Here is a 20,541-nt window from a genome sequence, read left to right on the forward strand (position 1 = left end):
CCCCTGCAACATAAATCAGTAGGAAAAGCAAACAGTCTATCAGCAAATCCAACACTAACCTCAGCTCTTTTCCAATGTGGTTATTAATGTTGATATTTCATATTAGAGCATGCAAAAATACACAATTTCTAGAGCTTTCTTGTCAGTAAGAATATGAATTGAATAGCTTTTACTGTTCCAAATTAGTGTAACTGGACTTTGTACCTAGCGTAGAACATTGTTTATTGCATTCGATAAATATTAATTGAATTGGATTGAAATCACTTTTGGTGGGAGGTAATTATTAATACCTGGGTGTTGATAGTAGATTACTATCATATAAAATATTTTTCCTACTTTTCCTTCAATTTCTTCTAAATAACTTTAGTACATATGTGTGTTAAGTATGGCTTAGCATCTATTTCCTTATAACACATGACATTATATCTTTCACACAAAAATTCTTTTTTCTCAGCACTATTTTAAAGTTTTGAACTAATCACAGAGCATGATATTCATTTGGAAATAAATATTAAAACTTTTATATACTAAAATTCCCAAGGGAAGAATACCTTGAGTAATATAACATTTCACTAGAATCAGTGAATTAACACCATAGTTTTTGCTTTATTACTAAAACTAATGCATTTAAGGGGGATGAGAGAGGGGAGAACCACGCTGAATGTGTGGATGACTTTCCGCCCATTAAAATACTTAAAGAAATTGTTGCATCACTTGCAGGACTAATTTCAGAAGATTAAAAAAATGCAAAAACCTCCCATCTTTAACAGTTCTTTTTCTGTTTTGAATCATTCATTTTTGTTTTTATAAAAATGTCATTTTTAAAAACCATTTGGGATTCCCTTTTTTTGGTAACTAAAAAGTTGCTTGTATATTTTTATGAACCCACTAAACTTAAACAGATCTTTTTAGAAAAATAATGTGGATATATTTTGCTTTCTACAGCCTGAAGAATGTTAAAATAGAAATGCTTTCTTGAATTCCCTCTTCTGGCTCAAGTTACTAGGTGGTCCCAAGTTACCAGAAGTAAAATTTATAAATCTAACCCCTAGTCTAGACATTTTCCAGCACTGACTGCAGTTCAAAAAATATTAATGTCTAGCCGGCAAAGTGAAACTCCCCCCAGTGATTTTGCAAATGACTAGAAAGTTAACCTTTTGCCAACTGCTCCTTCTGTGCATGGAGGTTATTAAAAAGAATCCAGGCATTTATAAGTATGGGCTTTTTAAGACTGAAACACCTTGGCTTGACCCTTTGTGTCTCCTTCTGTTTATTCAGGCTTGGCCTCTGTGGCTGGAATGTGTGAGCCTGAAAGGAGCTGCAGCATTAATGAAGACATTGGCCTGGGTTCAGCTTTTACCATTGCACATGAGATTGGTCACAAGTGAGTGAGTTTAAGAAAATCAAAATAAATTTTAGAACTCCACTCTTTTGAGCAACTCATAACTACTGTGTGGAACGCCTGTGCTCAACCATATTTTACTGCCTTTTTGTCTGATTTCAATAGAGAATGTTATCATTTAAGGTATTGGGATAAATCATCTTAAGAACTGGAGACTTGTTAAATAATCTTTCTGATTCAATGACTAGTGTCCTCAGAGTGGTGAATGCACCACACTTAAGTTTTGTTATGTACATTTGAAACAATTTAGCTTTACCGTGGTCCACTCAACACCGAGTTTCTCACAGTCGAATTGTTTAATGATCTTTCTTTTTCTCAAGTGACAATACATATATATTTAAAAATCATCATTGACACCATTACCATAAAGTGTACTTTGAGTTTTCACTCTTCAAACAGCTGTGAGCATGCCTTTTCTAGGTTTGTGTAATCACTGCTATGCAACTTGTATTTTCAGGTGCACTTGTGTGTCAGTGGAAAAAAAAAAAAACCCTGATATTTACAAGAGTAGTGAGATATCATCCTCACTACTTTTCAGGAGGAACTGGAGTTTTTAATATTTGTTTTAAATAAATCTGTGCCAAAAACTATCCTATGACTTCCCCCTCCCCCAACCCACCACCCAACAGCGATAAAACGCTTACTTTATTTCAAATAACAGGGAATAGTAAATGTAAAAGCTTGCTTATGTGGAGGGAGAGAAGTTTGAAAACTTTAAAAGGATAGTCAAACATTTTAAACTAAAACAAGCAGCCTATTTCTAAGAACTTCTGATGTTTATATGATTTAAATTTTATAGTCTGCTTTTTTTGGTAGAAAAAATGGATGGGGGAAAAAAGAACAAATAAAATGAATGCTTATTATATGACTTGCCTCAGAGGTCATTCCTGAGATAAATCTGTAGTTCAGCTTTTTTTTTTTCCCAAAGGGGAGAGTAAAATTGGGTCAGTCTGTTGCATTATTTTGAAAATTGCCATTTAAATTTTACCAAATTGGTATTGATTTATGTGTGAATTCAAGTAACCAACAAGTTTCAAACCTGACTTAATTCAGACACAGGGAAAAGTCAGTATTACACTTTTAGTCGAATCCTAAGAATATTGGTATTCTAGTTTCCATTTCAATAAACAGCAGGGGAACAAAAGGGAAAAGCCTTCTTAACCAGGCAGTTTATCTTCAACTCACTTAAAAATCTGACTCATTAATTACTGTCATAATCTTATGCAACCAGGCTGAATTTAATAGGTTCTGTTAGATTCAATTAAATTGAAAGGTTAGGATAAGTAACATGCAGTGGATAAATAATATGTGTATGAGAGCAGTATTACCTCATGGAGCCACGAGTTAGTCAATGTCAATGTATGCATTATAAGTCCCATTCTTATATGTACTTAAATAGGCAAGGTGAGGGTTTATCTCTCTTTTTATCTTTTATTAAGATTCTAACTGAGCTACTGTGAGGCTTCCTAGATTTTTTTGTTGACCTTATGGATAATTCCTTTTAATTCTTCCTCAGATGAATGGTTTGTACCTTATGTAGAAGAAATGTAGGAGAGAAGTAGAATATACCTCTTAAGATTTATGTGCCTTGTTGTAACTTTATTTCGTAGCTAATTCTTTTTTGATGATGTGAATGTTAAAAATGGGGGGGGAGGAATTCACAAAATGCTTTATATTGAAAGCCAGAAGAAACGCTTCAATTCAAAAATGTTATTTGAAGCCCTAAAAATTAACTTTCTTTCCACGTTGATTCCTATGTCACTATCCCCCTATCCCTTTGTCCTCAGACAACTAGGTAGGGTATGTTTAACACACTGTCTTATTCATTGATGAAAATCCTTTTACTTGCTTTTAAGATCTTAGGGTTTAGCTTTAAGGAATTTAGCAAGTCAACTCTAGTACAACTCATGTCATCATTAAAATATAGTGCTCTCTATTCGTCCTGAAACAAAATAATAGTCATGGTAAATATATCAGGTATACTTTTCAAATAGAGTATAATGTGCTCTATACTCTATAGAGTATAAAACAAAGGTTTTTGTAATTTTTATCATTTAGTAGAATGAATGTTAAGTGATGTGGTGATATCTCCAGATTAATTACAGTGAAAAATATTCGACCATGAATTAGTGAGAAAAATATTTCGACCATGAATTAGGTCGAAAAATATTCGACCATGAAAAGTGCCTCTACTGAGTCACTAGAATGCGAATACTTTCTACCAATCTTCAGGTTGTGTAGAATATGGTTTTGCACCCATTGCATACTTATGTAGGGATATTATATCCATTTTAAACAGCAGTGGATAACTTCTTTTCTTTGGCTAGGCCTTAGTGACCACTTTTTGTTTCTGTTCACTCCCTTATGCAAACAAGAAATTAGTTTCCTTGTCAAATGAAAAACTGAGCTTTATGCTATATTTAAATGACAGTCTAGTTTTAATGAAGGCTATAAGCTATCAACACTTAATGAAATCTTATAAAAAAGAATATTCTTTGAATGATTTTTTTATTAATAATGTAGTTGCCATAGTTTTCAGAAGTTGAAAAAAATTATGATGTTGAAGACAGGTGGCAAGAATTCAACCAGGTATGTAGTATATTGAGAAAGCTAGCTAATATATTCATGTTGTACAAAAATAAGTAATCTTAAAAAGAAATCTTTTTTTAAAAATCCATATTTTTTTAGAGATGCATATTGAAGTATATGTGACTGAAGTGGCAGGACATCTGAGATTTGCTTGTTAAAGAAAGGAGAAAAAAAGAAAGTTAAAGCAAGAATAGTAACATTTTGAATTTTATAATGTTGATGACATGTGGATGGGAGTTCATTATGGTGCTCCCTCTACTATTATATATGTCTGACTTTTTTTTCACAATAAGTGAACAATAAAACTTTTAGATTTGACTTAACTCATTTATTAATTAATAGTGATTGAGTGAACTGTTACTCTAATTTTGAAAGGATTGTCAAAAGTTGTATTGAAAGCTGCAGGGGTTTATCAGTCTTGCTTTTAAAAATCATTTTCAATGTTTGGTCTTACCAGTAGAGATATACTTTTTTTTTTTTTTTTTTGGTGGTACGTGGGCCTCTCACTGCTGTGGCCTCTCCTGTTGCGGAGCACAGGCTCCAGACGCGCAGGCTCAGCGGCCATGGCTCAGGGGCCCAGCCGCTCCGCGGCATGTGGGATCTTCCCAGACCGGGGCACAAACCCGTGTCCCCTGCATCGGCAGGCGGACTCTCAACCACTGTGCCACCAGGGAAGCCCGAGATATACTTTTTATAGAAGATTGGTTAGGAGATGAAGTTTTTAAAGAAGGAGAAATGTGGCAAGACTTCAGGATAAAATTGTAAATTAGGTTACTGTGTTAGGAAGCTATTATTACTGTTTTCTTTATCCAAACTTCCCCTCTCCTGCTGCAAATACCTAAGTATCTTTAAATGCTTGATCAGTGCTGTTTTCTTTTTTTTTCTTTTCTTTTTTTTTTGTGGGTGTACAATATATGGAGACTTAAAAAAAATTTTTTTTGTATTGGAGTATAGTTGATTAACAATGTTGTGATAGTTTCAGGTGTACAGCAAAGTGATTCAGTTATACATATACATATAGCTATTCTTTTTCAAATTCTTTTCCCATTTAGGTTGTTATACAATATTCAGCATAGTTCCCTGTGCTATATAGTAGGTCCTTGTTGGTTATCCATTTTAAAAATAGCAGTGTGGGGCTTCCCTGGTGGCGCAGTGGTTGAGAGTCCGCCTGCCAATGCAGGGGACACGGGTTCGTGCCCCGGTCCGGGATGATCCCAGATGCCGCGGAGCAGCTGGGCCCGTGAGCCATGACTGCTGAGCCTGCGCATCCGGAGCCTGTGCTCCACAACGGGAGAGGCCACAACAGTGAGAGGCCTGTGTACCGCAAAAAAAAAAAAAAAAAAAAATAGCAGTGTGTACAAGTGCTGTGTTTTCTTGACAGAAGGCTAATAATAAACATACACCAAGGTAGTTGACACTTTAATGCCTTTGTCTAGTTTTGGTATTGAAATAGTGTTAGTCATAAAATGAGTCAAGTGTTCTATTTTCTGGAAGTGTTTGCTTTCCCATGAGTAAGTTTTAAAACATTTAGTTATAATTTATATACAATAAATATGCGTCCATTTTTTGTACAGTATGAGAAATTTTGACAAATGTGTATAACCATGTACCCACCACCACAGTCAAGCTACCAACATTTACATTGCCTAAAAAATTCCCTTTGTTCCCTTTTACAGTCAGTCTCCACACTCCTCCCCCTTTCCTTGGCCCCAGACAACCACAGATCTACTTTTTATCTTTATAGATTAAACTCATCTTTTCTATAGTTTCATTCAAGTGGACTCATATAGTGGGTATTCTTTTGTGTCTAGCTTCCTTCCCTCAGCACAATGGTTTTGAGGTTCAGTCATGTTGTTGTTGTGTGTATCAATAGTTCTTTTTTTCCCTGAAGAGTATTCCATATCATAATAGCACACATCACATTTTAGATTGTTTCTAGTTTGGAGCTATTATAAATAGATCTGGTATGAACAACCATGTACAAGAATTTGTCTGGACATATGCTTTTATTTCCCTTGGGTAGTGCAGCTGGTAGTATGGTATATGTTAGTTTCACGTTATAATAAACAAGAAAACTCTAATTCAAAGTGGCTGTATACCATTTTGCAGTCCCACTAGCAATCTATGAGAGTTCCAGTTACTGCAGATCCTTGCCAACATTTATTATTATAAATCTTTTTGATTTAGCCATTATTATGCATTTTAGTGGTATCTCATTGTGTCTTTAATTAGTTGATTATTTTCTGATAAATAATGATGTTAGTGATGATGAACATCTTTTCTTGTGCTTGTTATTCATTATCTTCTTAAATGTCTATTCCTTTTCCCATTTAAAAAAAAAACTGAGGTGTTTCATTCTTATTGAGCTGTAAGAGTTCTCAATATATTCTGGATAAAAGTCTTTATCATGTATACATAATGTGAATATTTTCTCCAAGTCTTTTGCTTGCCATTCATTTTTTAATGAGGTCTTCTGAAAAGCAGAGTTTTAAAATTTTGATGAAGTCTAATTTATAATTTTTCCTTTATGGTTTGTGTTTTTGTGTCCTAAGAAATCTTTGCCTACTTCAAGATTGTGAAAATTTTCTTCTATATTTTTGTCTAAATTTTATACTTTTAGCTTTTATATTAAGATCTGTAGTTCATTTTGAGTTAACTTTTTTTGTATGGTGTGAGGTAAGGGTGGAAGTTCCCTTTTTTCCTCATATGAAGATCCAGTTATTTCAGCCCAATTTGTTAAAAATAAATTTGTTGGTTTGTAGTTTTCTTTTAATGTCTTTGACTAGTTTTGGTATCAGAATAAAGTTAGTCTTATAAATTGAATTAGGAAGTGTTCTATTTTCTGGAAGAGTTTGTATACATAAGGTTGATATTATTTTATCCTTGATATTATTATGTCTATAATATAAATAATGATGTTCCATCATTCATTCATGATATTTGTAATTTGTGTTTTCTCCTTTTTTTCCAGCTTTATTGAGATATAATTGACATATAACATTGTATAAGTTTAAGAGGTACAACGTGATGATTTGATACACGTATATATTGCGAAATGATTACCATGATAAGGTTAGTTAATAGATCCAACACATCATATAATTACCTATTTTTGTGTGTGTGGTGAGAACATTTAAGATTCATTCTCTGAGCAGCTTTCAAGTATACAGTACAGTATTATTAACTATAGTCACCATGCTTTACTGAGCCCCCCCTAGAACTTTTTCATCTTATAACTGGAAGTTTGTACACTTTGAACGGCATCTTCCCATTTCCTCCAGACCCCAATCCCCTGACAACCACCAATCTACTCTCTATGAGTTCAGCTCTTAGATTCCAAATATAAGTGAGATCATACAATATTTGTCTTTATCTGACCTATTTCACTTATCATAATGCCCCCAAGGTTCATCCATGTTGCAAATATTTTCTTCCATTCCATAGTTTGCCTTTTCATTTTGTTGATTGTTTCTTTTGCTGTACAGAAGGAAATGGCAGAATTTCCTTCTTTTTTATGATTGAATAATATTCCACTATGTGTGGGGGTGTATGTGTATCACATTTCCTTTAGCCATTCATCCACTGGTATGTACTTAGGATGTTTTCATTTCTTGGCTATTGTGAGTAATGCTTCAGTGAACATGGGGGTGTAGATATCTATTTGAAATAGAAATTTTATTTCCTTTGGCTATATAAGCAGAAGTGGGATTGCTGGATCATATGGTAGTTCTATTTTTAATTTTTTTGAGAAACCTTTATACTATTTTCCATAGTGACTGTACCAATTTATATTCCCACCAACAGTGCACAATAGTTCCCTTTTCTCCACATCCTTACCAGCACTTGAAGTCTCTTATTAGCCATTCTAACAGGTATAAGATTATATCTCATTGTGGTTTTGATTTTCATTTACCAGATGATTAGTGATGTGAGCACCTTTTCAAGTACTTGTTGGTCATCTATATGTCTTCTTTAGAATAATGTCTACTCAGGTCCTTTGCCCATTTTAAAACGTTGTTTTAAAATGTTGTTTGTTTGTTTTGGCTATTGAGTTGTATGAGTTCCTTTATATTTTGGATTTTAACTCCTTATCAGTTGTGTGGTTTGCAAATATTTTCTTCCATTCCATAGGTTGCCTTTTCATTTTGTTGATTGCTCCTTTTGCTGTGTAGAAGCTTTTTAGTTTGATGTAGTCCAACTTTGTTTATTCTTGCTTTTGTTGCTTATGCTTTTGATTTCATATCCAAGAACTCATTGCCAAAACACTGTCAAGGAGCTTTTCCCCTATGTTTTCTTCTAGAAGTTTTATAGTTTCTGGGTTTACATTTAAGTCTTTAATCTATTTTAAGTTAATTCTTGTGAGTTGTGTAAGATAGGGGTCCAATTTCTTTCCTTTTTTTTTGCATGGTAATGCCCAGTTTTCACAACATCATTTATTGAAGAGACTATCCTTTTCTCATTGACTATGCTTGGCTCCCTTTTCAAATATTAGTTGACAATATATGTATGGGTTTTTTTTTTATGGACTCCCCATTCTGTTCTATTGGGTATATGTGTCTGTTTTTATGCGAGTACCATACTGTTTTGATTACTGTAGCTTTGTAGTATAGTTTGAAATCAGCAATAGTCATAATTCCAGCTTTGTTCTTTCTCAAGATTGCTTAGGCTGTTTGGTGTGTTTTGTAGTTCCATACAAATTTTAGGATTGTTCTTCTGTTTCTATAAAAAATGTCATTGAAATTTTGATATGAATTGCATTCAATCTATACTAGATGGTTTAGGTAGTATGAACATTTTAACAGTGTTAACTCACCCTGTCCATTTACATGGACTATCTTTTCACTTATTTCTGTCTTTTATAAATGTCTTATAGCTTTCAGTGTAGAGATCTTTCCTGTCCTTGGCTAAATTTATTCCTTAATATTTTTTATGCTATTCTAAATGAGATTGTTTTCTTTGTTTTTTCTTTTTTTTTTTTTCAGGTTATTCATTGTTAGTATACAGAAACACAACTGATTTTTGCATTTTGATTTTGTGTCCTGTACTTTATTGAATTCATTTATTCTAAAAATTTTTATGTGGCATCTTTAGGTTTTTCTGTATACAAGATCATAACGTCTGCAAAGAGGGACAATTTTACTTCTTCCTTTCTTATTTAGATGCCTATTTATTTGAATTTTTTAATGTAGGCATTTATTGCTATAAAATCCCCTCTTAAAATTGCTTTTGCAGCATCCCTTAGGTTTTGGTATATTGTGTTTCCATTTACATTAGTCTCAAGATAGTTTTGATTATTCTTTTGGTTTCTTCTTTAACCAGCAGTATGTTGTGTAATTTCTATGTATTTGAGAATTTTCTTGCTTTATCATGTTGTTGACTTTAGTTCTATGCTATTGTGGTCAGAAAAGAGACTGGAAATTATCTCAATCTTCTTAAATTTGTTAAGACTTGTATTGTGACCTATTATGTGATCTATTCTGGAGAATGTTCTGTGTAACCTTGAGAAGAATGCGTATTCTGTTACTGTTGGATAGAATGATCTGTATGTGTCTTTTAAGACCATTTGAACTAAAGTGTGATTCAAGTCCAATGTTTCTTGATTTTTTTGAGTGATCTATCCATTATTGAAAGTGAGGATATTGTAATCCCCATCAATTATTATTTTATTAATTTCTTTTTCAAATTTGCTTTATATATTTAGGTACTTGTTATGTTAGGTGCATAAAATCTTTACAATTGTTATATTCTCTTGTTGAATTGACCCCTTTATTATAATATTTGACCTACTTCGTCTTATATTAGTTTTTGGGTTAAAGTCTATTTTGCCTGTTATAAGTGTAGCTACTCCTGTTCTATTTTGGTTTGCATTTGCATCGAATATCTTTTTCCACCCTTTCATTTTGAGCCTATTTGTTTCCTTTAAGGCTGAGTTAAATCTCTTGTAGGCAGCAGATGGTTGTCTTTTTATTTTTTTTATGCATTTAGCCACTCTGTGTCTTTTGATTGGAGAAATTATGCCATTTACATTTGAAGTAATTATTGATAGGTAAGGACTTAATAATGCCATCTTATTAATTGTTTTTTTGGCTGTTTTGTAATTCTTTTGTTTCCTTTTTCCTTTCTTGCTGTCTTCCTTTGTGAATGATGATTTTCTTTGGTGGTATGCTTTGATTCCCTTCTCTTTATCTTTGTGTATCTCCTGTAGGTTTTTGCTTTGTGGTAACCACAGGCCTTACATAAAACATAGATATAACATTTTATTGTAAGCTGATGACAGCTTAACTTTGAGTGCATAAAAAATTCTACCTTTTTATTCCTCCCCATATTTTATATTTTAGACATCACAATTTACATCTTTTATATTGTGATTGATTAACGAATTATTGTAGCTATAGATTTTTATAATTATATTTTATGTGTTCTTTAACCTTTATGCTAGAGTTAAGTGATTAACACATTACCGTATTACAATATTGGAATATTTTGAATTTGACAGTATACTTGCCTTTACCAGTATGTTTTATATGTTCTTGTGTTTTTGTATTACTTATTAGCATCCTTTCATTTCAACTTGAAGAACTTCTTTCAGCATTTCTTGTAAGGCAGGTGTAGTGGTGATGAACTCCCTCAGCTTTTTTGATCTGAGAAAGTCTTTATCTCTCCTTCATTTCTAAAGGACAAATTTGCCAGTTGTCCTTTGTTAAGTGTTCTTGGTTGACAGTTTTTTTCTTTCTAACACTTTAAATATAGCTCATTCTCTCCTGGTTGCAAGGTTTATGCTGAGAAGTCTGCTGATAGAGTATGGGGGTGTTCCTTTGTATGTGAGTAATTTTTTTCCCTTGCTGCTTTCTATAAATAAGCTTTCTGCCCCATTCTTCTCCCTTCTCTTTCTCTAATAATGCATAGATAGTTTCTTTTAATGATATTGCATAATTCACATAGGCTGTCTTCCCTGTTTTTCATTCTTTTTTGTTTGCTTCTCTGATGGGATAACTTCAATTGACTTTTCTTCCAGTTCACTGATTTTTTCTTTTGTTTATCAAGTCCATTGTTGAAGCTCTCTACTAAATTCTTCAGTCATTGTATTCTTCAGCTACAGCATTTCTCTCTGTGTGTGTGTGTGTGTGTGTGTGTGTGTGTGTGTTTTAATGGTCTCTTTTTTAGAGTTATCTATCTGTGTTTTCTTACAGTTCACTGAATTTCTTTAAGAGAGTTATTCTGATTCTTTTTCAGATAGTTCATAGATCTGTATTTCTTTGGGGTTAGTCACTGGAGCTTATTAGTCTCCTTTGATCCTGAAAGTTTACCTGATTTCTCTGTGATCTTTGTATCTGCACTGGTGTCTATGCGTTTGAGGAAACTATCTCCTCTTCCAGCCTTTTGAAACAGTTGTGTTGAGCTACTGATATGCTTCTTTGTCATGGCTGAATGTCAGATGTGCTGCATAGCTACCTGGCATCGCTGGCCAGGCTTCCTGGTTGAGTAGGGATGGAGGCTCTGGTCAGCAATTGGGCAGTACTAATGACTTGTTTTCCTGTGTGGGGCTCTAGAATGGGTCCATGGCTGAGAGAGGTCAATAGCAAGGGATGCAAACCTGGAAAAACTGCCAAGCAAGTTGCCCAGCCAGAAATGGGCACCAGTTCAACTCTGCAGATGAGCACAGCCACTGGGATCTCTGCTCAGGTGCCACCATTAGCAAGAATGCAAAGTGTTCATTGCTGTGAGCCTCATGCTCCCTTTTCCCATCTTTATCTGATTCCCAAAGTGATCCCCATGAGGCAGTATTTAAGTGGTTCTCCTGGTATGTGTCCTGGAATGCTGGGGAAACTGGATGGCCACCTTGAGATCTCCTTTTTCCACTGACATAACTGTAGGCCCAGGGAGATACACTTGGTGCAGTGATATCTGCCCTGGGAGAGGAACAATGCAGTCAAAGTGAAACTATTCCTATTACCTTTCTTTTCTTTTTTTATATATTTATGTATTTTATTTATTTTATTTTTGGCTGCGTTGGGTCTTCATTGCTGTGCATGGGCTTTCTCTGGTTGCGGCGAGTGGGGGCTACTCTTTGATGTGGTGCTCAGGCTTCTCATTGCAGTGGCTTCTCTTGTTGCAGAGCACAGGCTCTAGGTATGCAGGCTTCAGCAGTTGTGGCACATGGACTCAGTAATTGTGGCTCATGGGCTCTAGAGCGCAGGCTCAGTAATTGTGGCACATGGGCTTAGTTGCTATGTGGCATGTGGGTTCTTCCCGGACCAGGGATCAAACCTGTGTCGCCTGCATTGGCAGGTGGATTCTTAACCATTGCGCCACCAGAGAAGTCCCCCTATTACTTTTCTAATGTGGTTTTTTTGGTTATTTTTTTTCTTGTTTTTGTTTTGTTTTGTGTTTTGTTTTGGTTCAAGTGGGTGCTTCTAACTCATCCCTGGGTTCTGGGTTGTTCACAAAGGCATCTTATCTACTGATATTTGCTAGCTGCTCTTTCTGTGAAGGGAGCCAAGTCAAGAGTTACTTATTTTGCCATCTTGCTAATGTCTCTTATCCTTTTTTTCTTGATCAATACAGCTAAAGGTTTATTAATTCTACTGTTTTCTTAAAAGGAAAACAGATTTTGATTTCATTGATTTTCTTAATTGTCCAAGTGTTCTATAGTATTACAGCTTTTCTTTACAGCTGATCTATCAATTACTAATAGAGAAATGTTGAAATCTCTAAATGTATATGTAGGTTTGTCTGTTTCTTCTTTCATTTTTGTCAGTTTCACATCATGTATTTTGAAGTTTTCTAATTAAGTGCATTCACATTTAGTATTATTATGTCTTCTTGATGAATCAACCTTCTAACATTATGAAATATCTATTTTTATACTTAGTAGTATTACTTGTTCTGAAATCTATTTTATCTCATTAATACAGTTTACATGGAATATATATATGTATGTATATATTTAAATCCTTTTACTATGAACTTACCTATGGCTTCTTTTAATGTGTGTGTTTTTAAATATTTTATTTATTTTTTTTAATTAATTCATTTCTTTTTGGCTGCATCAGGTCTTAGTTGTGGCACTCAGGATCTTCGTTGAGGCATGCAGGAACTTTCGTTGTGGCATGCAGGCTTTTCTGTAGTTGTGGCATGCGGGTTTTCTCTTCTCTGGTTGTGGTGCACAGGCTCCAGGGCGCGTGGGCTCTGCAGTTGTGGTGCACAGGTTCCAGAGTGCGTGGGCTCTGTAGTTTGCAGCACACAGGCTCTCTAGTTGAGGCGCACAAGCTCAATAGTTGGGACACATGGGCATAGTTGCCGCACAGCATGTGGAATCTTAGTTCCCTGACCAGGGATTGGACCACTGGACCACCAAGGAAGTCCCCATATGTCTATATTTAAAGTGGACTTCTTTTGGGCAACTTGGGTTTTGCTCTTTTAAATCCAGTCTGACAGTTCCTGTCTTTTAACTCTATTGTTTTGTCCACTTACATTTAATGTAATTTTTGATACAGCTGGGTTTTGGTCATTAATCTTGTTGCTTGTTTTCTAGTTTTTCCTATCTATTTTTGTTGCACTTTTTCTCTATTAATTAACTAAATATTTTTAAAATGTGTTATTTAATCTTTACTATTGAATTATTAGCCATACCTCCTTGGTTTATTTATTTATTTTTTAGTGGTTGCTCTATAGTTTACAATTTGGATCTTTATCACAGTTTATTTTTAAATAAAATTTCTGTAATTCACCTATAAGATACTGTATTTCCTTTTCCTCCCTCTCATCCTTTGTTTATTGTTGTCATAGATTTCTACTTCTTTATATATTGTAAATCCTATAAGACCTTGTTATTATTTTTGGTTTAGATGGTCAATTATCTTTTACCGAAATTTAAAAATAAGAAACAATGTATTTTATAAGTATACACACACTTACCATTTCAGGTGCTTTTTTCATTCCTTGATGTAAATAGATCCACATTTTCATCTATTATGTACCTTATACCTGAAAAACTTCCGTTAGTATTTCTCATAGTGCAATTTTCCTGGCAACTTATTCTCTTACCTTTTATTTGTCTGAAATTTTAAAATTTTACCTTCACTTTTGAAGGATATTTACATTGGATTGAAATTCTCCATTTGCAGGTTTTTTGGTTTTTTTTGTTTTTGAGCCATGGCACCTGAAATATCAAAGAATATGATGCATCATGATAACTATATGGAGTTTAATGATGCTGGGTGTTGAAATGCCTAACCAAGAACTTGTGAAATGAAACTGGTGAGGTGGACAAAAAGTAGATGATAGATTGCCTTATGTATATAATAACAAGCTTGCATGTTATGTCTTAGAAGAGTGGAAAGTCACTGAGTAATTCTGAACAGAAATAGCATGATAAGATTTTTATTTTAGGTAGGTCACTCTGGAAGCTGTATGGGATATGACTTTCACATAGGAAACCATGCTGTTGCATTTGTCCAAGTTAATACTACAAATATTATTTGGGGGGTGGGGAGGATTGCAGTTGTTCTAGAAGTGTGTTAAACACAGTGAGTACACACAATAATACATATTTTACCCATTATACAGGTGAATTAACTGAGACACAGAGAGATTAAGTGGTTAAGCCAGGGTTGAAGGCAAGCTCTCTGGCTCTAGGATGGCTCCAAAACCTTTCTGCTGTATACGTTATAGATAATGAGGGCTGCAACTTGGGTAGTGGTATTTGGATGGACTAAAGACATATTGAAGAGATAAAATTAGCAAGGTTTGATACTTGGTTAACTGTGAGTGATGAGAGAGGGACATCTGAGTATTACTCTCATCTTTCTACCTTAGTGAGTGAGACTGTAGACTCATCAGTACCACCCATTGAAATAAAGGTGGAACCTTTTTAAGTAAAGGAGTAATGAGTTCAGTTTTTTAAAGGTTTAGGTTGAGATGCCTGTAGAACATCTAAGTGGAAATGTACAGAAGACAATTACAAGGCTAAAATTATTAAGAAAGATGTGGGCCGAATGTGTAAATTTAGCAGTTATTCATAAAGGTAGAGCCCCAGAGAACTGGCATAAAGTAAAAAGAGCAGAGGGCTCAGATCTGCATACATTAAACCTAGTAATAATTTAAAGTTTAAGAATTGCCATATGTCCCAACTGCTGTTTTTTATAACTTATTATAGAATAACTATCACTAAGGAATTGTGCACATAATAAAGCTTATTGGCAAGATGGTAAAGTTAATAAGTATTTAGACATGATAGTTGAATTAAGAACTCTAAATCTTAAAAGATACAATTTTAGGACAGATAAATTATATTTAGTTTTTTTCACAGTAGTAGACTTATGAAATTATTATATTAAGAGGTGATTCAGCATGAAAATATAAATACATTTAAGATAGTTAGGAGCCCTCTGCTCTTTTAACTCCTCTCTCCTTGAGAGTAAGGATCATTACTTATTTTTGCATTCCCAGTTTCTACTATATACTCAGTTTTTATCTGTGGAACCATAGGCCTTTGAATACTAAATCTAAAAGGGGTGCAACTTGACAATTAAATCTCTGTATCTTTTGAATTAATGTCTTTTGAATTAATACTTACCTTTTGTTGCTACTGTGGATATTGAATTCTGAGCTTATATTAAAAAATCTGAAACATATGTTAAATTAAAGTAATATAATATGTAAAATCATTTTTTAAACATGGGGAATTGATAAAGTAAATATTGAACTTAATTTTTACAGCAATATTCCCTTTTGTGTTTCATCAAGCATGAGAAATGTCTGTAATTTAAATGTTAGGTCTAATAGATTTAGAAGTATCTAAATTAAAATCAAATTTTGAACACAGTGATTGAGTATATGCCTAGTTATGCTTGGAGTAGACTGGTAGGTTATGCAATGTCTGAAGTGGGAGAAAGCCCTACAATATTACTTTTTAATCTTAGCACTAATATTTTAATATGTTGTTTCAATTTCATCTGATATTTGTATTAAGCACTAAATACATAATACGTTAATTCTTGTAATTACTCTGTAAGTAATATATATTTAGTTTTATATGTCATACATGTATGATAATTTTTATACCTAATGAAAAGCAAAAATTGCCATTTACCCCTTTCTCCTATGATGCCATCTTCCTCAGACTGTCACATTTGACACATAGATTTCCAATCTTTACATTCACACATATAAATGTGGTTTTTTATAAAGATGATATCTTCCTATATGCTTTGCTTTTCAAATTTAATGTTGTATTTCTTTATATCCATGAGCCTGTTATGAACCACATTTTGTACCTTTTATGTATTTGTCTATTCCATTTTAATCACTGCAGTTTTGTAATGTATTTGACAATTTGTATTTGAAATCTGTGTTTGTCTCTTCTGTTTTAGTTACTGTAGCTTCATTATATTTGACACTGTTTTGCATTTTCAAGATTTTTTCACCATTTTTGTACATTTCTTTCCCAAATATACATGAGAAATATTTTTAAGTTTCCATAAAAATGTGTATAGGAATTTTGATGGTAGTTCATTGAATTTATAAAAAGGAACATAATACAGTCAGCCCTCTGTATCCATGGGTTCCACATCTGTGGATTCCACGAAGTATAGATGGAAAATATTTGGCAAAAAAATCCAGAAAGTTCCAAAAAGCAAAATTTGAATTTGCTGCACAGTGGCAACTATTTACATAGCATTTACATTGTATTAGGTTTTATAAATAATCCAGAGATGATTTAAAATATATGGGAAGATGTACATAGGTTATGTGTGAATACTATGCCATTTAATATAAGGGACATATATTCATGAGCATTCATCTCATGCTCCATGAGAGCATTCATGGATTTTGGTATCTGTGAGTGGGTCCTGGAACCAGTTCCCTGTGGGTACTGAGGGATGACTGTATTTCTCTCCATTTATTAAGGTGTTTATTATATCCATTGGTTTAGATTTGTTATTTCTTCATATGGTCTTATTCCTTTTTAAAAAATTTCTAGGATTTTTTGTTATTGCTAACTTGTAAACAGTATCCTTTTTCATTATATTTTCTAATTCATTATTGTTGAATCCAGAAAAGTCATTAATTTTTCTTAATGTTGATCTTATATCTGATCACTTAAACACTTTTATTAGCTTTAGGAGTGAGTCTTTTGAATTTTCTCTGCAGTCAATTGTAATTTCTCCAAATAATTCATGTTTTGGCTCTTTCTTTCCAATATTTGTACCTCTAGATTTATTTATTTATCTATCTTGTTTTGGCTAGTGTAGCCAATAAAATCTTGGATATAATTAGTAATAGAGGGTATCTCAGTCTCAGTCTTGATTTTAGTAGATATAATTCTAATGTTTTATCATTAAACATGATTAAATCTTATTTCTATTTTTTCAACTTATTTTGTTTTGTTTTGTTTTGTTTTGTTTTGTTTGCGGTACTCGGGCCTCTCACTGTTGTGGCCTCTCCCGTTGCGGAGCACAGGCTCCGGACGCTCAAGCTCAGCGTACATGGCTCACGGGCCTAGCCGCTTCGCGGCATGTGGGATCTTCCCGGACCGGGGCACGAACCCACGTCCCCTGCATCGCAGGCAGACTCTCAACCACTGCGCCACCAGGGAAGCCCATCAACTTATTTTTATGTAAATTACTAATGAGTATTGAATTTTATCTTGGTTTTTTTTTTTTTGGTATATGCTGAGATAAAACTGCCTGAATTCAAATCTGTGATCTGCTGCTTACCAGCTTTATGACCTGGAGCAAGTTATTCTGTGTCTTGTTTTCCATAGCTGCAAAATGAGAAATTGTGATAAATTATGGAGTTATTATATATAAAGTATTTAGAATAGTACCTGCCTCACACTATATGAGTTTCCCATGATTTTTTTCTTTAATTTATAAATATGTGGTTAATACATATTTGTTGATATATAGTGATATAAATAATAGATTTCTTAATGTTGAACTATCCTTACATTCTTTTTTTTTTTTTTTAATTATTTTTGGCTGTGTTGGGTCTTTGTTGCTGCCCACGGGCTTTCTCTAGTTGTGGCGATTGGGGGCTCCTCTTCATTGTGGTGTGCGGGCTTCTCATTGAGGTGGTTTCTCTTGTTGCAGAGCATGGGCTCTAGGAGAGCTCAGTAATTGTGGCTTGCGGTCTCTAGAGTGCAGGCTCAGTAGTTGTGGCGCATGGGCTTAGTTGCTCCGCGGCATGTGGGATCTTCCTGGACCAGGGCTCGAACCCGTGTCCCCTGCATTGGCAGGCATATTCTTAACTACTGTGCCACCAGGGAAGTCCTGCATGTGCTGTTTTATCCAGTTTTTATATTGTGGTTTGTCTAGGCTCTTAGACCGATGAATATATTTCTTAACCTTGATCTTTTCAGAATCAAGTTTAATGAGAACCTGAACATTAATGCCTGTATAATATTATTTCTTGTTTTTTGGTTCCTATTTTGTAGTATGTTGAATAATGTCAGTAGATCAGGTTTAGAAAAGAATATTGCTATATTTTTCTAACCTTGATATGTTATATGGAAACCAATAGAAAAATTCTGTCTTTTGGCAGAGTGAAGAGGTTCTTAATCAAGGTTTAAGGTTCTTAAGATTTTTGAGATTCAATTTTTTTTGAATTATTTTTTAAAACCCTTCTCTTATTGAAGACAATTAAAATTTATCCTCCAGTTGAGAAAGAATCAAGGAATAGTGATTTCCTTAATGGATATCCTATTTTCTCTGTTTTTCTATTGCAGTTATACAGACATATAACTTATGTAAATTAGAAAATACTTTATAACTTTGATAAAATGATGTATTGCCAACATAGACTAAAATATTTCAGTTGTGAGGTTTGAAATATCATGAATCTAGTCATTGTGATATATTTTTTATCTTTTATAAATAAAAATTACTTCTAAGCTTAGCATTATGTACATGAATCTGAAGTCAGTAGTCTTACATTGGAAATCTTTGATCAATGAAATATAATACAGTTTTAGCATATCTTGTTAAAAGCCTAAGAGAATTGGAATGTGTAGAGGTTAACAGAAGGGATAGACAACATGTCATTAATTTTGGTTTCATGTTCTGAAGAGAACTTTTACAGTAAATCCTATTTTTTCATAATTTGAGTAAGTACAAAATTGTCTGTTCTATCAAAGATCAGTTCACTATATTTGTGTGTCTATTTCTGGGTTCTCTGCTCTGTTCCATTGTTCTATGTGTCTGTTCTTTTGCCAGTACCACACCGTCCTGATTATGGTAGCTTTATAGTAAGTATTGAAATTGCTAGTGTGAGTTTTCCAATTTCATTTTCTTCTTCAATCGTGTGTTGGCTGTTCTGGGTCTTTTGTCTTTGCATACAAACTTTAGAATCCATTTTTCAATATCTGCAAAGTAGCTTGCTGGGATTTTTATTAAGATTTTATTTAATCTAGAGATCAAGCTGGGAAGAACTGACATCTTCGGTATTCAATATCAATACTCAATATCAACAATATTGAGTCTTCTAATCCATCGACACAGAATATCTCTTCATATATTAGATCTTACAGTTGTTTCTTTAGAATTGTGTAGTTTTCTTTATATGAATCTTGTGCATATTGTAGATATGTAGCTAAGTATTTAATTTTTTGTTGCTATTGTAACCAGTATTGTGTTTTAAACTTGAAGTTCCAACTGTTCTTTGCTAGTATATTGAGAAGCAGTTGTCTTTTGTACATTACTTCACTTTCTGTGACCTTGCTATACTTTCTGAGTCATTCTATGCGGTTTTGTTTGTTTGTCTGCGTCTCTTTGGAATTTCCTATAGAAAAAATTGTGTCATCTGTGAACAAAGACAATTTCATTTCTTCCCAATCTCTATATCTTTTTAAAAGTTCATTCATTCATTTTTGTCTTACTGCACTAGCTAAGGTTTCCAGTATGATGTTGAATAGGAAGGGTGAGAAGACATACTTTCCTTGAAAGTTCTCTATCTTAGGGTGAAAGTGTCTAGTTTCTCACCATTAAGTATAACTGTAGGAATTTTTTCTAGATATTATTAATCAAGTTAAGCAAGTTGCCTTCTATTCCTTACTTGCTGAGAGTTTTAGTACAAATGGGAGTTGGATTTTTGTCAAATGGTTTTTATGCATCAATTTTTGGATTATATGCTGTTTTTCGTCTTTACCCTGTTGATGTGATGGAATACATTGGTTGATTTTTGAATGTTTAACCAGCCTTGAATACCTGAAATAAATTCCACATGGTCATAATGTATAGTTCTTTTTGTATTGGGTTGGCCAAAAAGTTCATTCGGGTTTTTCCGTAACATGTTAATGGAAAAACCTGAACTTTTTGGCCAACCCAATATGTTGTTGGATTTGATTTGCTAATATTTTGTTGAGGATTGTTGCATGAGAGATATTGGTTTTTATTTTCCTTTCTTCTATAATGCTGGCTTCCCAGAAAGAGTTAGGAAGTGCTTCTTCTGCTTCCATTTTCTAGAAAATATTGTGGAGAATTGGTACGGTATCTTCCTTAAATGTTTAATACAGTTCACTTGTGAAATCATCTGAGCCTGGTATTTTG

The 20,541-nt window shown here is 33.7% G+C and overlaps 1 protein-coding gene across 1 annotated transcript in view; it reads left to right on the forward strand.

Moving 5' to 3' along the window:
* The window catches only part of ADAMTS6 (ADAM metallopeptidase with thrombospondin type 1 motif 6), a 270,671-nt gene that overhangs the window by 110,753 nt on the left and 139,377 nt on the right, over nt 1–20,541 (forward strand). Inside the window, exon 9 of the mRNA XM_060007024.1 lies at nt 1,279–1,384. Coding sequence (XP_059863007.1) covers nt 1,279–1,384 — 106 coding nt within the window. The remainder of the gene's footprint in view (nt 1–1,278; nt 1,385–20,541) is intronic.

This window comes from Delphinus delphis, chromosome 3, assembly GCF_949987515.2.
Source record: "Delphinus delphis chromosome 3, mDelDel1.2, whole genome shotgun sequence".
NCBI classification, from domain to species: Eukaryota; Metazoa; Chordata; class Mammalia; order Artiodactyla; family Delphinidae; genus Delphinus; species Delphinus delphis.